The 21,312-nt window shown below is 50.3% G+C and overlaps 1 protein-coding gene across 1 annotated transcript in view; it reads left to right on the top strand.

Moving 5' to 3' along the window:
• Nucleotides 1–21,312, top strand: part of LOC140418103 (sodium- and chloride-dependent neutral and basic amino acid transporter B(0+)-like) — a 226,446-nt gene that overhangs the window by 150,561 nt on the left and 54,573 nt on the right. Inside the window, exon 9 of the mRNA XM_072501522.1 lies at nt 8,586–8,711. Coding sequence (XP_072357623.1) covers nt 8,586–8,711 — 126 coding nt within the window. The remainder of the gene's footprint in view (nt 1–8,585; nt 8,712–21,312) is intronic.

The following is a 21,312-nucleotide window of genomic DNA, read 5'->3' as shown; positions in this document are numbered from 1 at the left end:
CCTGCTACCCTTCTTAAACAAAGGGACAACATTAGCAATTCTCTAGTCCTCCGGGATCTCACCCATGCTCAAGGATTCTGCAAAGATATCTGTTAAGGCCCCAGCTATTTCGTCCCTCGCTTCCCTCAGTAATCTGGGATAGATCCCATCCGGACCTGGGGACTTGTCCACCTTAATGCCTTTTAGAATACCCAAAACTTCCCCCTTCCTTCTGCCGACTTGACCTGGAGTATTTAAACATCCATCCCTAGCCTCAACATCCGTCATGTCCCCCTCCCTCCTGCTCCATCTCTCAAGCCACAAATTCATTTTGACTATTCTTGAATTTCTACTCTGACTGTCTCGTGGCACTGGTAGCAATCCTGAGATACTACCTTTGAGGTCCTACTTTTTAACTTATCTCCTAACTCCCTAAATTCTGATTGTAGGACCTCATCCCGTTTTTTACCTATATCGTTGGTGCCTATATGCACCACGACAACTGGCTGTTCACCCTCCCTCTTCGGTATGTCCTGCAGCCAATCTGAGACATCCCTGACCCGTGCACCCAGGAGGCAACATACCATTCGGGTGTCTCGTTTTCGACCACAGAAAAGTATGTCTCCCCTTACGATTGAATCCCCTATCACTATAGCCCTGCCAGTCTTTGTCCCACCCTTCTATGCAGCAGAGCCAGCCACGGTGCCATGAGCCTGGCTACTACTGCCTTCTCCTGGTGAGTCATCTCCCCCAACAGTTTCCAAAATGGTATACATGTTTTGGAGGGAGATGACGGCAGGGGACACCTGCACTGCCTTCCTGCTCTTTCTCTGCCTTTTGGTCAACCATTCCCTGTCTCCTTCACCAATCCTAATCTGCGGTGTGACTAGCTCACTGAACGTGCTATCCACGGCCTCCTCAGCATCACGGATACTCCAAAGTGAGTCCATCCGCAGCTCCAGAGCCGTCATGCGGTCTACCAGGAGCTGCAGCTGGACACACGTCCCGCACATGAAGGAGTCAGGGGCATCGACCGCGTCCCTGAACTCCCACATTGAGCACGAGGAGCATAACACGGATCTGGGATCTTCTGCCATTTTTACACTTTACCATAACTGATTACAAATATAATATCAAATAATGAATATGTGAAAGGAACAAAGATTATTATTACCAATCACAATACTTACCAACACACGAAGAGTAAAATTTCCCCCAGCTACTGCTAATTGGAGCACATTCCTTACCAGCCAATCAGGTCACTGCTTTGCTGTGATGTCACTCTTCAAGGTAAGTTTTTAAAGAGGAAAACCTACTTTCCCGACAGACCCCTGGCCACTGCTCCCGCCGAAAGTCTGAAGGCCGCTTCTCCGGCAGCTGTGTCCCCGCCGTTCTCCTCATGCTCTTTTATCCTGTGTCCACACAGCTCTCCTCGCGCTCTTTTATCCTGTGTCCCTGCAGCTATCCTCGCGCTCATTTATACTGTGTCCCCGCCGCTCTCCTCGTGCTCTTTCACTGTGTCCCTGCTGCTCTCCTCGCGCTTTTTTATCCTGAGTCCCCGCCGCTCTCCTCGCGCTCTTTCACTGAGTCTCTGCCGCTCTCCTTGCGCTCTTTCACTGAATCTCCGCCGCTCTCCTCGCGCTCTTTCACTGAGTCTCCGCCGCTCTCCTCGCGCTCTTTCACTGAGTCTCCGCCGCTCTCCTCGCGCTCTTTCACTGAGTCTCCGCCGCTCTCCTCGCGCTCTTTCACTGAGTCTCCGCCGCTCTCCTCGTGCTCTTTCACTGAGTCTCCGCCGCTCTCCTCGCGCTCTTTCACTGAGTCTCCGCCGCTCTCCTCGTGCTATTTCACTGGGTCCATGATTGACACTCGGGAGGCTAACAAGCTGCAGCCGCATATACACCCTTTACTCCCCACACACACTCATCCCAGCCAGCAAGATGGCACTGGTTGTGCTGGAGCACACCCATCCCATTGATGGGTCGGCTGAGATCAGAGGGCACCTGGGAAGTGCCCTGGGGGGAAACCCATATGACCTGTGGCCCTAAGTTCACAATGGACAGTCAGCGGTGTACGCAACTGCATGGCTGCCTTTCAGGCCACGGCAATGCTGCTCCATGCCCATCCACCCTGACCCCACAGCCCACCTCCTGGCCACCCCCCCCCACTCCTTCCCCAGCCCTGGCAAAAGCCCGCGGCACAACTGTCGACAAACTATGGCTATGTTGGATACTTTCCCTCCCCACTCTCTCTCTCTTATCAGCCACAACGTCGGTTTCATGATTTTTAAAAGCACAAGTGAATCTCGCCTTCAGGAATTCGGAGAATCTCAGGTCGGGCCCGCTAATGACATGGGAAGAGTGTTTACTGTGCCTGCATTCCGGACCACATTGATTTTAAAAAAATATATATTTCATTACAAACATGTACCAAAACAGGTTACAGCGAATAAACACCCTGGGAAACATTCTTCCCAACAATCTACTATCAAGTCTGTACAGACTTTTCCCCTTCTTCTCGTCCAGAATCTTCCCAATTTTTTGAAACCCCAAAACATGTGTGCGTGATTCGCTGGCCCCTGCCCACACCTCTCACACTCATCTGCTCCCCCCTGAAAGAACCCACTCATTCTCGCCCGAGTCATATGCACCCTGTGCACCACCTTAAACTGTATCAAACTCATCCTTGAGGAGGTCCCGTTTACCACATGCAGTGCCTCACTCCATACTCCCCAATTGATCTCCTCTTCCAACTCCGCTTCCCATTTCTCCTTGATCTTCACCACCCGCATGGCTCCCTGCTTCCCCAGCCACTTGTGTATGTATCCGCAATTCTTCCCTCCCCTTCCACATTCAGAAGCAGCAGTCACTGCAGTACGATGTATCCCGGCAACCTAGGGAACCCCCTCCAGACCTTTCGCGCAGTCCCTAACTTGCAGATATCTGAATTCACTCCTCCTCGAAAGCTCTACCCTCTCCCTTTGCTCCTTCAGACTGGCGAACCCTTCCTCCAAATACAGATCCCTCACTTTGACCAGTCCCACTTCCCTCCACCTCTTGTATCCATCCCCCTGGCTCAAACCCATGATTCTTGCACAGCAGCGTGAGCACCGACTTCCCTTGCACCCTAAAATGCCTCGTCAATTGATTCCATATCTTCACCATGACTGCACCACCAGGCTCCCTGAATACCTACTCGGAGCCATTGGCATTGCTGCCATCACCATAGCCCTCAAACTAGACCCCTTACAAGATTTCTCCTCCATCCTAATCCACTCGACTCCTTCTCCTTCCCACCACCGCCGCACCTTGTCCACATTCATCGCCAAATAGTAATGAAGCAAGTTCGGCAACGCCAACGCCCCCCCCCCTGCTGTCTCTGCCACTGTCGCAGGGTCCTCCCCACCCTCGGCACCTTCCCCGCCCATACAAAGTCAGAAATGATCGTGTCCATGATCTGAAAAAAAGCCTTCGGAATAAAGATCGGGAGAGCTTGAAAGATAAACAAGAACCTCGGCAAAATGTTCATTTTCACCACTTGGACCCTCCCTGCCAACGTTAAGTGCAGCGCATCCCACCTCTTAAGATCCTCCCTGGCTTCCTCCACCATCTTTGTTGAGTTCCGCTTATGGAGCCCCGTTTTCTGAATCTCCAAATACCTAAACCTATCCCTCGCTACCATAAATGGCATCCCCCCTAAATTAGCCCACTGTGCCAGCTCATTCACCGGGAATACCTCGCTTTTCTCTACATTCAGCATGTACCCCGGGAACCCTCCAAACCTCCCCAGTAGGCCCATAATCCTTTCCATACTCTCAACGATCCGAAACATACAGCAAGAGGTCATCGGCATAGAGCGACACCCGATGCTCCCTCTGTCCCCTCATAATCCCCGCCACTCTGCCGACCCCCTGAGAGTCATCACCAACAGCTCCATGGCCAGCGCAAACAGCAACAGCGACAGCAGGCACCCCTGCCTCGTACCCCTGTGTAAGTCAAAGCTTCGTGAGCTCATATCATTCGTTCTCACCGTCGCCCTTGGTGCCATATCTAGCAATTGCACCCATGCCACAAATCTAGGCCCAGACCCAAACCTTCCCAAAACCTCAAACAAGTACCGCCACTCCACCCGATCAAACGCCTTCTCCGCATCCATGAACACCACCACCATCGGTACCAGAGCCCCCGACAGATTCATCACCACATTCAACAGCCGTCTTATATTACTCGTGAGCTGTCTGCCTTTCACAAAGCCTGTTTGAGCTTTTACAACCACCCCCGGGACACAAACCTCCATCGTCTCCGCCAACAACGTAGCCAATACATTCACATCCGTGTTCAATAGTGATATGGGCCGATACGAACTACATTCCACCGGGTCCTTTCCCTTTCTCGGGATTAGTGTGATTACTGTCTGCGTTATCGTCTCTGGCAACTCCCTCTTCTCCAGTGCTTCATTAAACGCCCACAGTAGTGGTGCCAGGTCAGTCGCAAATACCTTATAAACTTCCACTGGGCATCCATCTGGCCCTGGGGCCTTCCCCAACTTCATCCCCCTGATACAATCCAGCACCTCCCTCAGCCCCAGGGGCTCCTCCAACACCTGCCTCTTTGCTTCCTCCACCTGGGGAAATTCCAGCTCATTCAGAAACCACTGCATGTTGCCCCTCCTCTCCCCCCGGTTCCGCCTCATAAAGGCCCTGTGGTACTCCCCAAATACATTGTTTATCTTCCATGGCTCCGACACCACATCGCCAGCCCCAGTCCGTATCTTCAATATTTCCCTGGACGCAGCCTGCCTCCACAGCTGGTGCGCCAGCATGCGGCTCGCCTTCCCCCATACTCATATTGCACCACCCTTGTCCTACGTAGTTGCCCTACCGCCCTCCCCATTGTCAGCCTGTCAAACTGCCCCTGCAACTTTTTCCTGCTCGCCAATCCCTCCACGGTGGGCACCCTCGCATATTCCCTGTCCACCTACACTCACGAGACGGTCATGAATGGACTGTATTGATGCCGCTGCAGCAGCGATGGAGAATTGCGATTTGCCGTGAAATCAACAACCTCCGCGATTTCGGCGTCAGAATCGATTCTCCGCACAGTCGCGTTTCACGATTCGCGATTCCGGCATGGGCCAATAGAAAATCCTGCCTGTTATGTGCAGTTAATTAACATCAGAGGCAGCGCTGGCTGGATATGATACAAAGGAGCATGTTACACCAATTTAACCCATTGTCTGCTGGCCAATAGGTGAGAGTTAATCGTGTCCTGTGACTCCCACATCTGTTTTTCACAGAGTTCACCCGAAGTGTTAGCTTTCGTCCTGAAAAGAATTAATGGTAACCCTTCCAAACAATCCATTTAATCAACAGTTGACTTCTCTAAAACTATGGGTGCATTTAATGGCCATGGCACGCTTGAGTGAGAGCATGACATGACGGTTAAATCACAGGGGAAGCCAAAATCGAGAACTGCGCCGGGCGCCGATCAGTTTGCTATCAAACCAGCCCACTCCCGGTGGTGAAATCAGGAGCCGCCGTGCTATAGTGAGTAACCAATAATCACCACTTACGGCCAATCTCCATCCAATGGGAAAGGCTCGCTATCTAACAGCTTTCTGTGGTCGAACCGCCTCCCCAGCAAGCGGTCACACAGGCATCGATTAGCACACCTTTTTAAAAACGTGAAGCAGAATGGCTGGTGTGGAGCTCCAAAGAGGTGGGTAGCCATCTTTGTTCCCAGGCAATGAGCTCAGGGACATTGGGGTTGCTGTCCCAGTGCTTGGGGCTGGAGGGAGCCCCATGGGCCAGCCTTGGTCGGTGGGGGGTGGAGGGAGCCCCGAGTGGGGCAAGCTCAGTCAGGGTGGGCCGCCATCGGTGGAGGGTGGGTGGCTCAGTGCCCACGGGTCTGCCATGCCACACCCTGGGTCGTGTGTATCCATTACGGGTCCCTGCCTGTCAGTTCCACTGACCGTGAAGGCCGCTGGCCACATAGCTGAAGGCTATTGCTAATAGTGAATTGGCAATCATAGTTACGTGAGCACTTCACTAATCCCAAGTGGATTCCCATGGCTGGACGCATCATGTTGTGTGTGGGAGTTATTGCCTAGCATTCCAATCAGGCCATATTCCTGAACACTGCAGGAAGCAACACCACGGACGCAGCGGCCAACATCCAAACACCTAGGGAGTGGGCCCCAGCAAAGGGGACATCTCCACCACCAGTGGCTGTCTGTGGGTGCACTGCGGAGGGGACCAGTGTTATGTGCGGATGTCTGGGATACAGCGTGTGGGGCAGGGGTGGCTGGCATATTGGATGGAAGGGAATGTTGGGGGGGGGGCAGTGATGGGGAAGCAATGGGGCAATGGAGAGCCCCAGGGTGGAGGACACCACTGGTTGTCAGTCTCACAATCTCCAATTCTTTACAAATATTACTTGAGATGGATGATATCTTGGACCCCGCAGAAGCTGCCCTCGAGGTGTTACTGGCAGGCCAGGTGGCTAGACCCCTGAGGCAGCGGCAGAAGCGCGTTAAGAGACTTAAGAGGGTGGCCTGTGTGCAGTGGTCCGCACCACATCCTGAGGGCCCGGCAGCCCATCAGGCCAGAGAGGGACCCAGAGGGGTAGGCCCGCGAAGGCCCAAGGTGTACACGCGTCGCTGTCCTTTCGAACTGATGACGGACACCGTGTGCCGCAGGAGGCTCCTCCTCAACATGTGGATGGTGTGGCACCTGTGCCATGTCTTCGTGGGCTTGACACCCCATGGAGGAGGAGCATACCTGCTCCCGATGGCTGTCAAGGCTACCGCAGCCCTGAACGTTTACGTCTCAGGATCAGTCCAGGGCTCCAGCGGGAACATGTGTGGCATTTCCCATCTACAGCCCACATCCGCGAGGTCACGGATGCCCGGTTTGATAGACAGCGAACTATATAAACCTTGACATGGTCCAGGCCCAACAGGATACCCAGGAAGCAGGATTCAGGTCCAGGGAGCAATAGATGACACGTATATCTCCTTGCGCACACCCGGTTGTCAGGTAGTGACTTACATCAATGGGAAGGGATTTCACTCCATGAATGACCAGACTGATGTGGAGACCGGGTACAACGAGGCCCATGCAGCCACCCGGGCTCTCAGCGAGCGGTGCATCGGACTGCTCAATCTGCGGTTCCGATGGCTTGACCACTTTGTTGGTGCACTGCAGTATCCCTCCCAGAGGGTTGCCCACTTTGTGGTGTTCTGCTATGCCCTTCACAACTTGGCACAGCAGCGGGGCAATGTATTGGAGGGCGCGGGGGAGGAAGATGTGGGCACCTCCTCCTCCTCCTCGGAGGAGGTGCCAGACCAGGAGGGGCTGGTGGACAAGCCCGGGTCGGACACGCAGGATCAGTCAGAGGATGGAGGACAGGTGGCAACGGCAAATTCTGGCAAGGCCGGAGTTCACTACGATGTGGCGCTGTCCGTCTTCACACCTCCTCCTCTTGTCCCTCCCCTCTTCCCCCCTCGTTAGCCACACACTTTGTTCATCGTGCGGGGTGGGAGGGGAGGAGGAGTATCCCGGGGAATGGATGAATGGGGAGTATGGCAGTGTGGGTGGCACTGCTGGACATGGGTGGGCCGGGGCACAGTAGGGTGCTGGACAGGGGTGGTACCAGATGCATGCGCGTGGGGACAGGCCAGGAGTGGAGGTGGGGCAGTGCCAGGGTTCCAGTGCCAGCCCACCCATGCCGGTGAAGGTCGTCGATCTTCTTACGGCACAGGGTGCTGGTCCTTCTGGTGATGCTCCCCGAGCTGATGGTCACTGCCTCTTGGATTGGATTTGATTTGTTTATTGTCACGTGTACCGAGGTACAGTGAAAAGTATTTTTCATCGCAGGCGACACTGGTTGCCATATGTCTGCCATTCCGTGCCCCTCGGGGGAATAAGACATCCCGTCTGGTCTTGATCGCAGCTAATAATCTGGCCAGATGATAATAATAATAATAGCTTATTGTCACAAGTAGGCTTCAATGAAGTTACTGTGAAAAGCCCCTAGTCACGACATTCCGGTGCCTGTTCGGGGAGGCCGGTACGGGAATTGAACCTGCACTGCTGGCCTTGTTCTGCATTACAAGCCAGCTGTTTAGCCTGCTGTGCTAAACCAGCCCCATCCTTGAATTGTGGGGCTGGTCTCCTCAGTGACATGGCTGCGAGCTGTGTGGGGTTCACTCTGCAGGATCAGTTTAAGTGCTGCTCCCCTTGTTAGCAGGGAGATGGCGGGCGCAGTCCCTGCGAATCAGTCAGTGGGATCATCATTTGTGGCGTAAAGCCTGTGGTGCCTCATTAAGTGGACCAATTAAAGTTTTATACCAGTGACGGCCATGCCAGGTCGAATGTGGGAAATCCGCGGCAATTCCAGCTCGCTACCACACTTAGAATCTTTTCCATTAAATCGCGCCCACCTGGCACTGGATTGCCACTGTCGCTCAGAATGAGTGGTGTGGCCAATGGAAAATGTCGCACCGGTACAAACTCTTTTAAGGGTGGGACTCCAGGACATTGTTGAGTTGATCGTTGTTCTCTCTTAAACATGGTGATTGATATCTTTTCAATTCTATTCATTATTTAGGTTTCAATTTGGTTTTCATTGCCTACCCAGAGGCTCTTACCCAGTTGCCATGGGCACCTTTATGGTCCACCTTATTTTTCCTCATGCTGCTCACTCTGGGACTAGACAGTCTGTTTGCAGATTTTGGTAAGAGCATCATTATTTAATTGAACCTATCTTTTTCCAGTTTTATAGAAGGTTATAAGATGGATGAATTTTTAATGTGTTTGTATATCTGCTCACTACCTCAACACATTCTTATGTTCAGATTCACTACTCTGTAGCTCAATTTCAGATCTGTATTAATCCAATCAAACATCAGCAATGTTCACAATTAAACAGCAGACAAAATGGAAATGAGGCCTAAACACCTCCAGCAAAGTCACCAAACTAGCCATGTTGTCAAAGCCAATTAGTAGCTGGTCACAGATGCTGGAAACACCAGCAGAAAGCCCCATTATTGTGAGCAGGAACACAGAGGCCGTATCAACACATTCAACTGGATCATCATGTTCAACTGGGCAGCACGGTAGCATTGTGGATACCACAATTGCTTCACAGCTCCAGGGTCCTAGGTTCGATTCCGGCTTGGGTCGCTATCTGTGTGGAGTCTGCACATCCTCCCCGTGTGTGCGTGGGTTTCCTCCGGGTGCTCCGGTTTCCTCCCACAGTCCAAAGATGGGCAGGTTAGGTGGATTGGCTATGATAAATTGCCCTTCGTGTCCAAAATTGCCCTTAGTGTTGGGTGGGGTTACTGGGTTATGGGGAGAGGGTGGAGGTGTTGACCTTGGGTCGGGTGCTCTTCCCAAGAGCCGGTGCAGACTCGATGGGCCGAATGGCCTCCTTCTGCACTGTAAATTCGATGATAATCATTGAGCTGGCAGGCCTGGATGTGGCATTGCCAGGAAAGGAGGCTCAATGAGTGAAGTCCATTTTAGATCACAGGCCTCAGGATAATTTACAGTGTAGGGTCACCAGCAAATTGTAAAGCATGAGGCAATCAACCACTCGGAAGTGATGTCTGCAGAAAAGTTTGGTTTTATTCAGGTTACTATACACTCCTCCTATTCCCAAAAATTCTTCTGGATCTGGCCCACACCTGGCCTGGGGAATGTATATCCCAGAGTTCTAGGAAATGGGGTTAGCCCCACCCCCTCATCTGGGTAGATCGTATTCAGGGAAGGTCATAGGTACTCTGATTTTGCATGTCCCTGGGCCCCGTGTAGGGTTATAACACCCCGCCCCTCAAAGTCCGATACATCATCCATGTCGATGGAAGAGTGGAAACCTTTTTCCCTCTTTGCCAAAGGCTGATTATCCAGCACCCACTGCTTCCGGCCCGGAAGGGTGCAATGGACAGGGGAGAAGCGCTTCCTGGTTGAAATCTGGGAGGTTTCGCTGCCTTACGTTTGGGGGTCAGTCCTGGATCTGCGTCAATGTCCATTGGCAAAAACTCCATGTCCACCCCGTGGTCGGACTGGTCGATATCCCACATTTCTGAGTCACTGGGTCTGTTGTGATATGCTGCTTCGGATAACACAAGCTGCTTCCTTGTTGTAGTCTCTACTAAAGGAAGCTCCAAACTATGAAATGAGTTCAACGTGTTTGTTGAACTATTAACACAGTTCTTAAATGAGTTTGACACTCTGCTAATCTACCTCTCTAGTAACTCAGTCTAACTGTACCAGCTTGCTCTAAGCCACGTGCTGGGGTGTGATGCTGCTGATTAACCCTGTCTAACTCTCTAGATGTCTGTCTGTGGAAAGAGGCAGAGCCTGTGTGCCCTGTCCTTTTATATGAGTTGTGAAGTGCCCCCTTGTGGTAATGCCACCTCTGGGTGTCCTGATTACCCATTGATTGTGTCCTGTTCTAATGGCCCATTGATTGTATGTCTGCATGTCATGACATCTCTGGTGTTACTTAGTTGTAGTGTATTTACATTGACCCCTTGTGTACATACAGTGATGCACATCACTACAGGGTCCAGCTGCCTAGCTGGGTGCATTTGCAACTGCTCTGGAGGGAGGGGCATGACCGGGCTCACGATCCATGGTCGGTTTTCAGATACCTGTTCCACTCGGCTCCGGGGATGGTCCACGTGCCTAATCAAGTCCTTCCCTTGCACCTGCACCATATATGAGACCGGCCGGTTGTGTTTTATGACCCTTCCCGGAATCCATAATCCCCGTCAGTTAAATTCTGGATGTAGCTAATTCTCTCATGGGCCTGGCTCGCTTCACCTCGGTCCGTTCCTGCTGGTCACGGTCCGATCCCCTATGTTCGGGGAAACTAAGCTCAACTGCATGTGCAAGAAATGATCCATCAAAAGCTCCGTGGGCGTCATCCCGGTGGTAGCGTGCAGCGTGGTCCTGTAGTAGAACAGAAAATAGGCGAGTCGGGTTTCTGGCGAGCCCATGGTCTCTTTGCTGATCCCAAGTTTGAATGGCTGCACGGCATGTTCTGTCAACCCATTTCTGGACTGGTGATAAGGCGCGATGTGGACATGCTGACACTATTTTGCTTTAAAAAATCTGCACACTCCGATCTACTGCCAATGTCCAACACAAGGACCTCCGGGAGTCCATGAAAGCTAAAAGTCTGTTGGAGCCGTTCAGTGGTGGCACATGATGTAGGTGTCATCGTCCGGTGTACATCCATCCATTTGGAGTGAGCATCTACTATCAGTCGGTACATTGTCCCCTGGAAAGTCCCTGCAAAATGTATAGTCTCAGGCAAGGGACCATTCAGAAGCAATGTCTGTAGAAAGAATTGGCTTTATTCAGGTTATTTTACACTCCTCCTACACCCTGAAAGGCTCCCGTACCCAGCCAATACCAGGGCCGGGGTATTTATATCCCAGCAGTCCTAGTAAAAGGGGAGATAGACCCGCCCCTTCATCTGGGTAGATTGTATTCAGGTGAGGCCACAGGGACTCTGATTTAGCATAGCCAATCCACAGCGGTCGATTCTTCATAGACTTCCGCAGGATTGGAAGATTCACTGTGGGGGAGAGTCCAGAAAACCCTGGCCATAGTTTACATAACATTTCCTCGTGTCTGAATCGTTTTTGCCCTAGTATCATTGTGGTGAGCGCTGCACCAACTTCAAGATCAATATAAAAGCATAGTAAGAAGACTTACAACACCAGGTTAAAGTCTGGTGAGGAAGGAGCAGTGCTCCGAAAGCTAGTGTTTTGAAACAAACCTGTTGGACCTTAACCTGGTGTTGTGAGACTACTTACTGTGCTCACCCCAGTCCAACGCCGGCATCTCCACATCAACGTAAAAGCAAATCACTGCTGATGCTGGAATCTGAAACAAAAAGAGAAAATACTGGACAATCTCAGCAGGTCTGACCGCATCTGTGGAGAGAAAAGGGGGCTAACGTATCAATGACTGAATGACTCTTTGTCAAAGCTCGAGAGAACTGGAAATGGGGTCAGATTTATACTGTAGTTGGGGGGGGGGGGGGGGGTGTGGAATGGTGGGGCTGGATAAGGGGCCAGCGACAGGTGGAGATTGACAACTAAGCCCAGTGCAAACTGGAGGAACAGCCAATTAGGGACATAACAGCCTTCCGGACTGTGAACTCTCTCCACCACCTTCACTCCATTTTTATTTCTATCAATTTATTTTTATTTTCATTTCTTCCATTGATCTGTTTTAACTCGCCATTGTGTTCCTCCCCACCCCACCTCTACTTGGGCCATCTGTTCCTTGCTGCCCTTTGACACACTGCTCACCTTTGTTCTGCCAATCACACATTCTAATCTCTTTCTGTGTGTTTATCTGCATCTTCTTAGCTTTAATCACCCCCATTTACATCCCTTTTGTCTCTGTCCTCGTCATCTTTGACAAGCTCCACCTATCACTGGCCCCCTGTCCATCCAACTGCTCCAGCCCCCGCCCGCCCCCCCCCCCCCCGCCCCACCCACACTACAGTATAAATCTGACCCCATTTCCAGTTCTCTCTAGCCTTGACAAAGAATTATTCAGACTCAAATAATTTGCTCCCTTTCCTCTCCACAGACCTGCTGAGATTGTCCAGTATTTTCTGATCCAGACCTAAACATCCTTCCTGATGAGCAGTGTCCATGACTCTGGAGCTGGAATAACCTAGGGCTGGATTCTCCCAATGAGACTATGTCCCCATGCTGGCGGAAAAACGGTGAGGTTTTACTCCCGAAATTCCTTGAACAAAGTTAAACGAATTCTTAGCCTGCAAGGGGCTAGCAGGGACCCGGAGTAAATCTTGCAGCTTTTGCTGCAGATACCGGCCCCCGCAGGTCCCGGTCAGAGGCCGCCCATGCATGCGCACGCCGGCAACCTCCAGCGGCCACGTCATGCTCGACGGTGGAGCCATACCGAAGAAAGAGACCCCCCGATCGGCCACGGGCTCGAGCTTCAATCCCCGCACATTTAATTAACGGCCGCCTATAAGGCCTCCCCTGGTCTCCGATCCGCCCGCCCCAGACCAGGGCAGCAGCCGCCATGCGGGCATCGCGAAAGGCAATAGGTGGTTACTTCCACGCCGTTGGTAACTCGGCCGGTTGGGAGCGGAGGATTACTGAGCGGGCCTCTGGCAATCGGCCCCCAGAGGTGCAGCGTACTCCCCGGTAACGCCGATTTCAGTGCCCGGAGAATAGCCGGACCGGTGTCCGTCCCGATTACGGTGTCAAACTGGATTCTCCGCCCCTGCGCCGGCCGCGAGTACGGCGTCGGACTGCAGTGAAACAAAGCCCCTGGTCTTTATCCAACTGGAGCAAAACTTCAACTTTCCCTTAAATTCCAACCACACCTAAATGAAGACTAATAATCCATTAGCATTTTTCATTGTATTTTGCTCCTGTCCATTAACTTGAACTGATTTCTGCTGCTGCTGCTCCGCAGTTTCTGATTTCTCATAATTTAGAAAATGCTCTGCTTTCTCTATTTTAAATCTAAAGTGGATTTCCCATAATCCCGACAGTGCTGAAGGAGACCATGCAGCCCATCGAGTCTGCATTGACCCTCTCAAAGAGCACCCTACCTCGGTCCACTCCCTCACCCGATCCCCGCAACCCCATCTAACTTGCACGTCCCTGGACACTAAAGGGCAATTTGATTGTGAATGCTTCGTCCAGAATTTAAAGAGGCCCAGTTAGAACTGATGGATAATCCAGACCAAGGTTGAGAGAGTAAATGGAAGTGATTGTGTTTTCATGCCTCGTAATGAGATAATAATGCAATTTAGTACAGCCAATCCACCTAACCTGCGCATCTTTGAACTGTGGGTGGAAACCGGAGTATCCAGAGGAAACCCACGCAGACAGGGTGAGAAAGTACAAGCTCCACACAGACAGTCACCCAAGGCCGGAATTGAACCTGGGAACCCGGCGCTGTGAGGCAGCAGTGCTCACCACTATGTCACTGTGCCATTCCATTTGAATCCATCTGTGGCTTCTTAACTTAATTAATCTATTGACATTTCCTTGCAACTTTCTGCTCCAGTTTGCGCAATTTACTGTGTTCAAAGAATTTGGTACTTCTCTCAGTGACATGCTGAGTGACAGGCTGGCCTGCAGGGGCGGAGAATCCAGTTTGACACCGTAATCGGGAAGAACACAACATCATAAGAAATGGAGCAGGACTACACCAGGCCCTTCGAGCATGCTCCACCATTCAATAAGATCATGGCTGATCTCTGCTTTCCTGCATCTCATCCCACACATCCATTCACTCCCTTGTCAATCAAAATCTTCCAAAATGCCCCCTAAATGTGACACTGGTGAGTAAGGAGGTTATGGGTCCATATTTCCAAATATAAATGAGCATCGTCTTATGCCACTTCCCTCTCCCTAAAAAAAGAGATTCATTATTCCCTCATTACAAGGCATGAAAACACAATCACTTGCATTTACTCTCTCAACCTTGGTCTGGATTATCCATCAGTTCTAACTGGGCCACTTTAAATTCTGGATGAAGCATTCGCAATCAAATGTGACTTCCCTACAATGTGGGTGATTTTTAGATAATATGGTTGGAGATACAAATTTTAACGGAATAACCTTAATGTGGAGATGCCGGCGTTGGACTGGGGCGGGCACAGTAAGAAATCTTACAACACCAGGTTAAAGTCCAACAGGTCTGTTTGGAATCACTAGCTTTCGGAGCATAGCTCTGAGTTTTGCATTACTCCACAAAGAAAAAAGAAAGGAACAGCAGAGAACAGGCCCTCCAAGCCTGCACCGACTATGCTGCCCATCTAACCCAAAACCTTAAAGAACAAAGAAAAGTACAGCATAGAATCAGGGGTTTAAAGGTTTGTGATCCATATATCTGTATCCATTTCCGACGTATATCTCCAAGTGTTTGAGTTAGTAATTAGCCAATCGTTTCTTTTTCAACTGCAGAAAAATGCTTCTGATGTTTGTTCAGTTTTTTTGGAGAAGCACCAGATTGGTCTCTCTATTCTTGAATAATCCTCCTAGTGGAAGATAGCTCCTATCCCAGGGTCCTGGAGAAACGGTATCCGCTAGTGTAGCCAGACTTCCACAAATGCCAGAACAATGTGAATTTGGTACTTCTCTCAGTGATATGCTGAGTGACAGGCTGGCCTGTGGGATCAACAACTTGAATATTCAGAAGATGTTGCCGGTAGAAACCAAGATATCCTCGGACAAAGTGGTTGAGTTGGCCAAGCGACTGAAAGCGCTGAACAAAGTGCTTTTGATTACAAGTGTGCAGAACGAGGTGGAATAGTTATGGTGGGAATTGGTGGCCACTTGACATTCCCGAAGTGAGCAGTAGAGCCAGAAAAGAAGAAAAGTGACGGCAGACACAAGAGTCTGAAGCTTATTACAATTGTGGGGAAGGGCATTTCCAAGACAGATGCAAGTGTAAGGAATTCATCTGTTTCCAATGTAATAAGAAAGACAAGCTAGATGCAGAATTAGAAAGTCGACTCCAAGTTCCCCCCCCCCCCCCCCCAGATTTCTGAAATTCCAGTGAACAATTGGTGTACACTCTGAACATGGTGAGATTAAGTAAAATAACCTCCCCCCCCACCACCCAATTCAGATTGTCCATGTCATCAATGGCCGTCTGCTTAAAATGGAGGTCAATACAATGGCGGCTGCCATGTTAGTGGGTGAGCAAATACTTAAGTCTCTGCAGGGAGGGCTGCAGCCTGTGAATCTCAGAGGTACATCGGTCACCTTAGCCACCTATACTGGGGAGGCACTGCACATATATGGGGGGCGGCATCCATGCCAGTATCGTGCCAACCGCAGTCAGCCTAGCTGCGACTAATTGTAGTAATGAGACAAAGGCCAAGCCTCATAAGATGGGATTGGCTGAAAAACATAAAGTTAAGGCGGCTAAAACTATTCAGCATCACCAATGGAGATTTTACAGAGGTCTTCCAGAGAGAGTTAGGATGCATCAAAGGAGTGAAAGCAAAGATTTATGTAGACCCAAAAGCAACATCAAAGTGTCACCACACCAGACTGGTGCCTTCTGCTCTACATCAAAATATGGAGGTGGAGTTGAAGAGCCTGGGAGACCTGGGGGTAATTATTCCAGTACAGTTTTCAGAATGGGCAGCACCCATCGTACCCGTGTTGAAGCCGGACTGCACAGTCCAAATCTGTAGTGATTACAAGATGATGGTGAACAGGGCTGCTAAAGTAGATAAATATCCTATCCCTAAGATATAAGATTTATGTTCTCAGTTGACAGGAAGCCTCAAGTGCACTAAATTAGATTTAAGCCATGCATTCCAGCAGCTGGATCTGGAAGCTGAGTCAAGAAAGTTTGTTACCATAAATATCCACAAAGGTTTGTTCCAATATGCGAGGTTGCCCTTCGGCCTGTGCCATATTCGAGCGCACGATCAAGATGTCCTGAAGGGGCTTAAAGAAGCTGGTATTCGGTTAAAGCGAGAAGTTTACGTTTCAGGCTGATGAGTTCACGTATTTAGGTTTCAGAGTTGATGTGACGGGATTGCACCACTTGACGATAAGATAAAAGCAATAAAATGGGTCCAAGACCAAGGAGTACGTTGGAATTGAAGTCCTTTCTAGTGATGGTCAATTATTACGGCCGCTTTTACAGGCCAACCTGTCGACCATTTTGGCACCCCTACATCAACTGCAAAAAACCCGCCAATGTTAGAAGTGGGAATATTCCAAGAAGAAATTGTTTGATCAGGTCAAACAGGCCCTGCCATTATCGACCTTGTCACGTGTAATGCATCACCTTATGGCATTGGTGTGCTATTCCCACACAAAATGGAAGATGGAGTGGAAAGGCTTGTCACCTTCACATCCAGAACATTGTCGGATGCGGATAGGAAATATTCCCAGATTGACAAAGAAAGTCCGGTGGTCACTTATGCCATTACAAAATGTCATCAGTATGTTTATGGCCATCACTTCTCCATTGTCTTGAACCATAAATCATTACTTGGCATTTTTCATGAAGATAAATCCATCCCGCCAATAGCATCGACCCGTGTGCAAAGATGGTCACTGCTTTTGGCCTCACGTTCGTAAATGTTTCAGCACAGACTGGGAGCCCAGATATCAAATGTGCGTGTTTTGAGCTTCCACTGCCATAAACAATATCCGAATCACCGACTCCATATGTGATTGTTCTGCTTCTAACTTTTGCTGACAGTCTACCTATTTCATCTGGCCACATTAAGACATAGAGCAAAAAGACCATGGGCTGGATTTTTCCAAAATAGGACTATGTCCCAACGCCGACAAAAAAATGTTGGAGTTTCACTCTGGAGATTCCTGCAAAAGAGTACAGCTAATTCAATGCCCTGCAGGGGGCTAGTAGGGACCCGGAGTAGTTGCGGATACGGGCCCCCGCAGTACCGGTTTTGAGACCGCGCATGCGCACAGCGACGGCCTCCAGTAGCCGATCCGAGCTGTTTGACTCGGTCCGCGGAGGCAGACTGAAAAATTAGACCACCCGATCGACCACGCGCCCGAGGATCTGACCACGTGGATCTTAACCCCGGCTGTCTATAAGCCCCCCCCTCGCTCCCCCCCCCCCCCCTTAGTGTCCAATCCCCCCGCCCCCCACCAGGGCGGCATCCTGTCTGGCAATACCAGGTTAGTTCCACGCTGTCAGGAACTTGGTCGGCCGAGAGCGGAGGATCGCTGGGTTGGCCTCTGTCAATGGACACCCAGCCATGCAGAGTACTCCGCGATCAAGCCGATTCTCGGGTCCCGGAGAATTGGCGGACTGGAGTAGGGCCCGAATTCGGCATGAAATTGGATTCTCCGTCCCTGCACCGAACGCGATTTTGGCGCGGGGCTGCGGAGAATCCAGTCCCATGTATTGTCAAGAGTTAAAAGGGTGGTTCTCAGGGACTGGCATTTTGAGAAGATGGAACAGATTGGGCCCTAGATGCAACATAGGGGGAAAAAATCATTTGTGAGGATGAAATTCTCCTGTGGGACTACAGAGTAATATTGCCACCCCCAGGGCAGCTGCCTCTTCTCCAAGAATTACAGCACGGTCATCCTGGTCAGTCCAAGAACAAGGTGCTGGCCAGGAGCTACATTTGGTGGCAAGGGATCGACAAGGAGGTCAGAAGTATGGTTAATCAATGCGAGCGGACTCAACATAACCTTCCGTCTGCAGCAGGTTTGCAACCTTGAGAGTGGCCGGGGTGTCCATGGACAAGGCTCCACATCGACTTTGCAAGTCCCTTTTTGGGTATGATGTTTTTGATTGTACCGGACGCCCACTTCAAGTATCTGGATGTTCAGCTTATGCATTCGACCACTGCAGCGCCATTGTGGACAAGCTGTGCCAAGTGTTTGCAATTCGCAACCTACCTGAGCTGGTTGTCTCAGTCAATGGTGCTGCCTTCACAGCCAAACAGTCTCAATTCTACATTACACCCAATCGGATCCAGCATGTAAGGACAGCTTTCTACTGTCCCCCATCAAACGGGCTGACCAAAAGAGCTGTCCAAACTTTCAAAGCTTCATTGAAAAAACAAGTTAATCGGCCACTACCGCTTCATTCGGCAGACTTCTTCCTCTCATACAATACAACCCCAGATATCACCACTGGGCTCATGCCGGTTGAGTTGTTAACGAGTACAAAGAACAAAAAACAAAGAACAATACAGCACAAGAACCGGTCCTTCGGCCCTCCAAGCCTGCATTGACCATGGTACCTGCCTAAACTAAAACCGTATGCACTTACGGAGTCCGTACCCTTGCATTCCCACCCTATTCATACATTTTTCTAGATACCCCTTAAATGCCACGATCGTACCTCTCGCACCACCTCCTCAGGCAACGCGTTCCATATATTTACCACCCTCTGTGTAAAAAGATTGCCTCGCACATCTGTTCTAAACTTTACGCCACACACTTTAAACCTATGTCACCTAGTACATGACTCTCCTACGGTAGGAAAGAGCATCTGACTATCCACTCTGTCATGCCACTCAGAATCTGGTAGACCTCTATCAGGTGGCCTCTCAACCTCCGTTGTTCCAGTGAGAACAGACCGAGTTTATCTAACCCCTCCTCATAGCTAATGACTTCCATGCCAAGCAACATCCTAGTAAACCGCTTCTGTCCCCTCTCCAAAGCCTCCACATTCTTATCATAGAATCATAGAATTTACAGTGCAGCAGGAGGCCATTCGGCCCATCGAGTCTGCACCGGCTCTTGGAAAGAACACCCTACCAAGGTCCACACCTCCACCCTATCCCCATAACTCAGTAACCCCACCTAACACTAAGGGCAATTTTGGACACTAAGGGCAATTTATCATGGCCAATCCACCTAACCCGCACATCTTTGGACTGTGGGAGGAAACCGGAGCACGCGGAGGAAACCCACGCACACACGGGGAGGATGTGCAGACTCCGCACAGACAGTGACCCAAGCCGGAATCGAACCTGGGACCCTGGAGCTGTGAAGCAATTGTGCTATCCACAATGCTACCGTGCTGCCCACAATGCTACCGTGCTGCCCATGGCAGTGTGGCGATCAGAATTGTACACAATATTCCAAATGAGGCCTAACTACGGCCCTGTACAGCTGCAACATGACTTGTCAATTTTTATATTCAATATCCCAACCGATGAAGGCCAGCAAGCCATATGACTTCTTGACGACCTTATCCACATGCGTTGCCACTTCCAGTGATCGGTGGACATGCACACCCAGCTCAATACTCGCAAGAGTTCTACCATTTATTGTGTAATTCCGACATACATTGGACCTTCCAAATTGCATTACCTCACACTTGTCTGGATTAAACTCCATCTGCCATTTCTCCGCCCAAGACTCCAATCCACCTACCTTGCTCACTTTTGTGTTGTGGGGGCGAAACCCACGGAAACACGGGGAGAATGTGCAAACTCCACACGGACAGTGACCCGGAGCCGGGATCGAACCTGGGACCCCGATGCCGTGAGACTGCAGTGCTAGCCACTGTGCCACCATGCTGCCTGAGGATTCCCTAAACTTACCACCCTTATCTTTCGTCGTCACAGGTAAATGCTGATCCTGATTTCTAATCAACTGACATTTGAAAGTCTCCCTCATGCCGGATGTTGATTTTCCCTCAAACAGCCATGCCCAGTCAACACTTTTGAGATCCTGCCTAATGCTGTTGTAATTAGCCTTCCCCCAGTCTAACAACTTCATCTGAGGACCTTAACTTGTTGTTATCCATATGCAGCGTAAAACTTACAGAATTATGATCACCGTTCCCGAAATGATCTCCGACTGAAACTTCGATCACCTGGCTGAGCTCATTCCCAGCACCAGGTCTAATATGGTCCCTTCCTGAGTTGCATTATTGACATATTGTTTCAAGAAACCCTCCTGGATGCTCCTTATAAATTCTTCTCAATCCATGCCTCTGAGTCATATTGTCCCACTCAATATAGGGAAAGTTAAAATCACCCACCACAACAATCCAATTGTTTATGCATCTTTCCAAGATCTGTCTGCATAGCTGCTCCTCTATCTCCCACTGGGTGTTAGGAGGTCTGCAGTAAACCCCCAGCATTGTGACAGCACCCTTCCTATTCCTGAGCTTTACCCATATTGCCTTGCAGTCTGAACCCTCCAAGGTATTATCTCTCAGCACAGCTGTGATATTCTCCTTAACTAATAATGCAACTCTCCCTTTTGCATCCCCCTCTGTCCTGCTTGAAGCATCTGAATCCTGGAATGTTTAGTTGACAATCCTGTCCCTCTTTCAACCAAGTTTCTGTAATAGCAACATCATAATTCCACATACTAATCCAAGCTCTAAGTTCATCTCTCTTACCTGAAATACTCCTCACATTGAAACTAATGCACTTCAGCCCACCAGCCCCGGTGCATTGACCAACCATTCCCTGCCTGTTCTTCCTCTTAACCTTACTGGCCTTAGTCTATAGCTCTCCCTCAGTTATTTCTCCCGCTGACCTTCTGCTCTGGTTCCCTCCCCCCTGCCATACTGGGCAGTTCAATCTGTTTCTCTGCTTTCCACTTTTCTCCTTACTAGCTTTTGTTTCTGTCCCCTTTTTACTACCCTCTGACTTCCTGTATTGGTTCTCATCCCCCTGCCACATTAGTTTAAACCCTCCAAAACAGCACTAGCAAACAACCTCCCTCGGACATTGGTTCCAGTCCTGCCCAGGTGTAGACTGTCCGATTTGTAATGGTTCCTTCTCTCCCAGAACCGATTCCAATATCCCAAAAATCTGAATCTTTCCCTCCCGCACCATCTCT

This window comes from Scyliorhinus torazame, chromosome 5, assembly GCF_047496885.1.
Source record: "Scyliorhinus torazame isolate Kashiwa2021f chromosome 5, sScyTor2.1, whole genome shotgun sequence".
Lineage (NCBI taxonomy): Eukaryota > Metazoa > Chordata > Chondrichthyes > Carcharhiniformes > Scyliorhinidae > Scyliorhinus > Scyliorhinus torazame.
The sequence above is the reverse complement of the archived record's forward strand: the minus strand, read 5'-3'. Positions and strand labels throughout refer to the sequence as shown.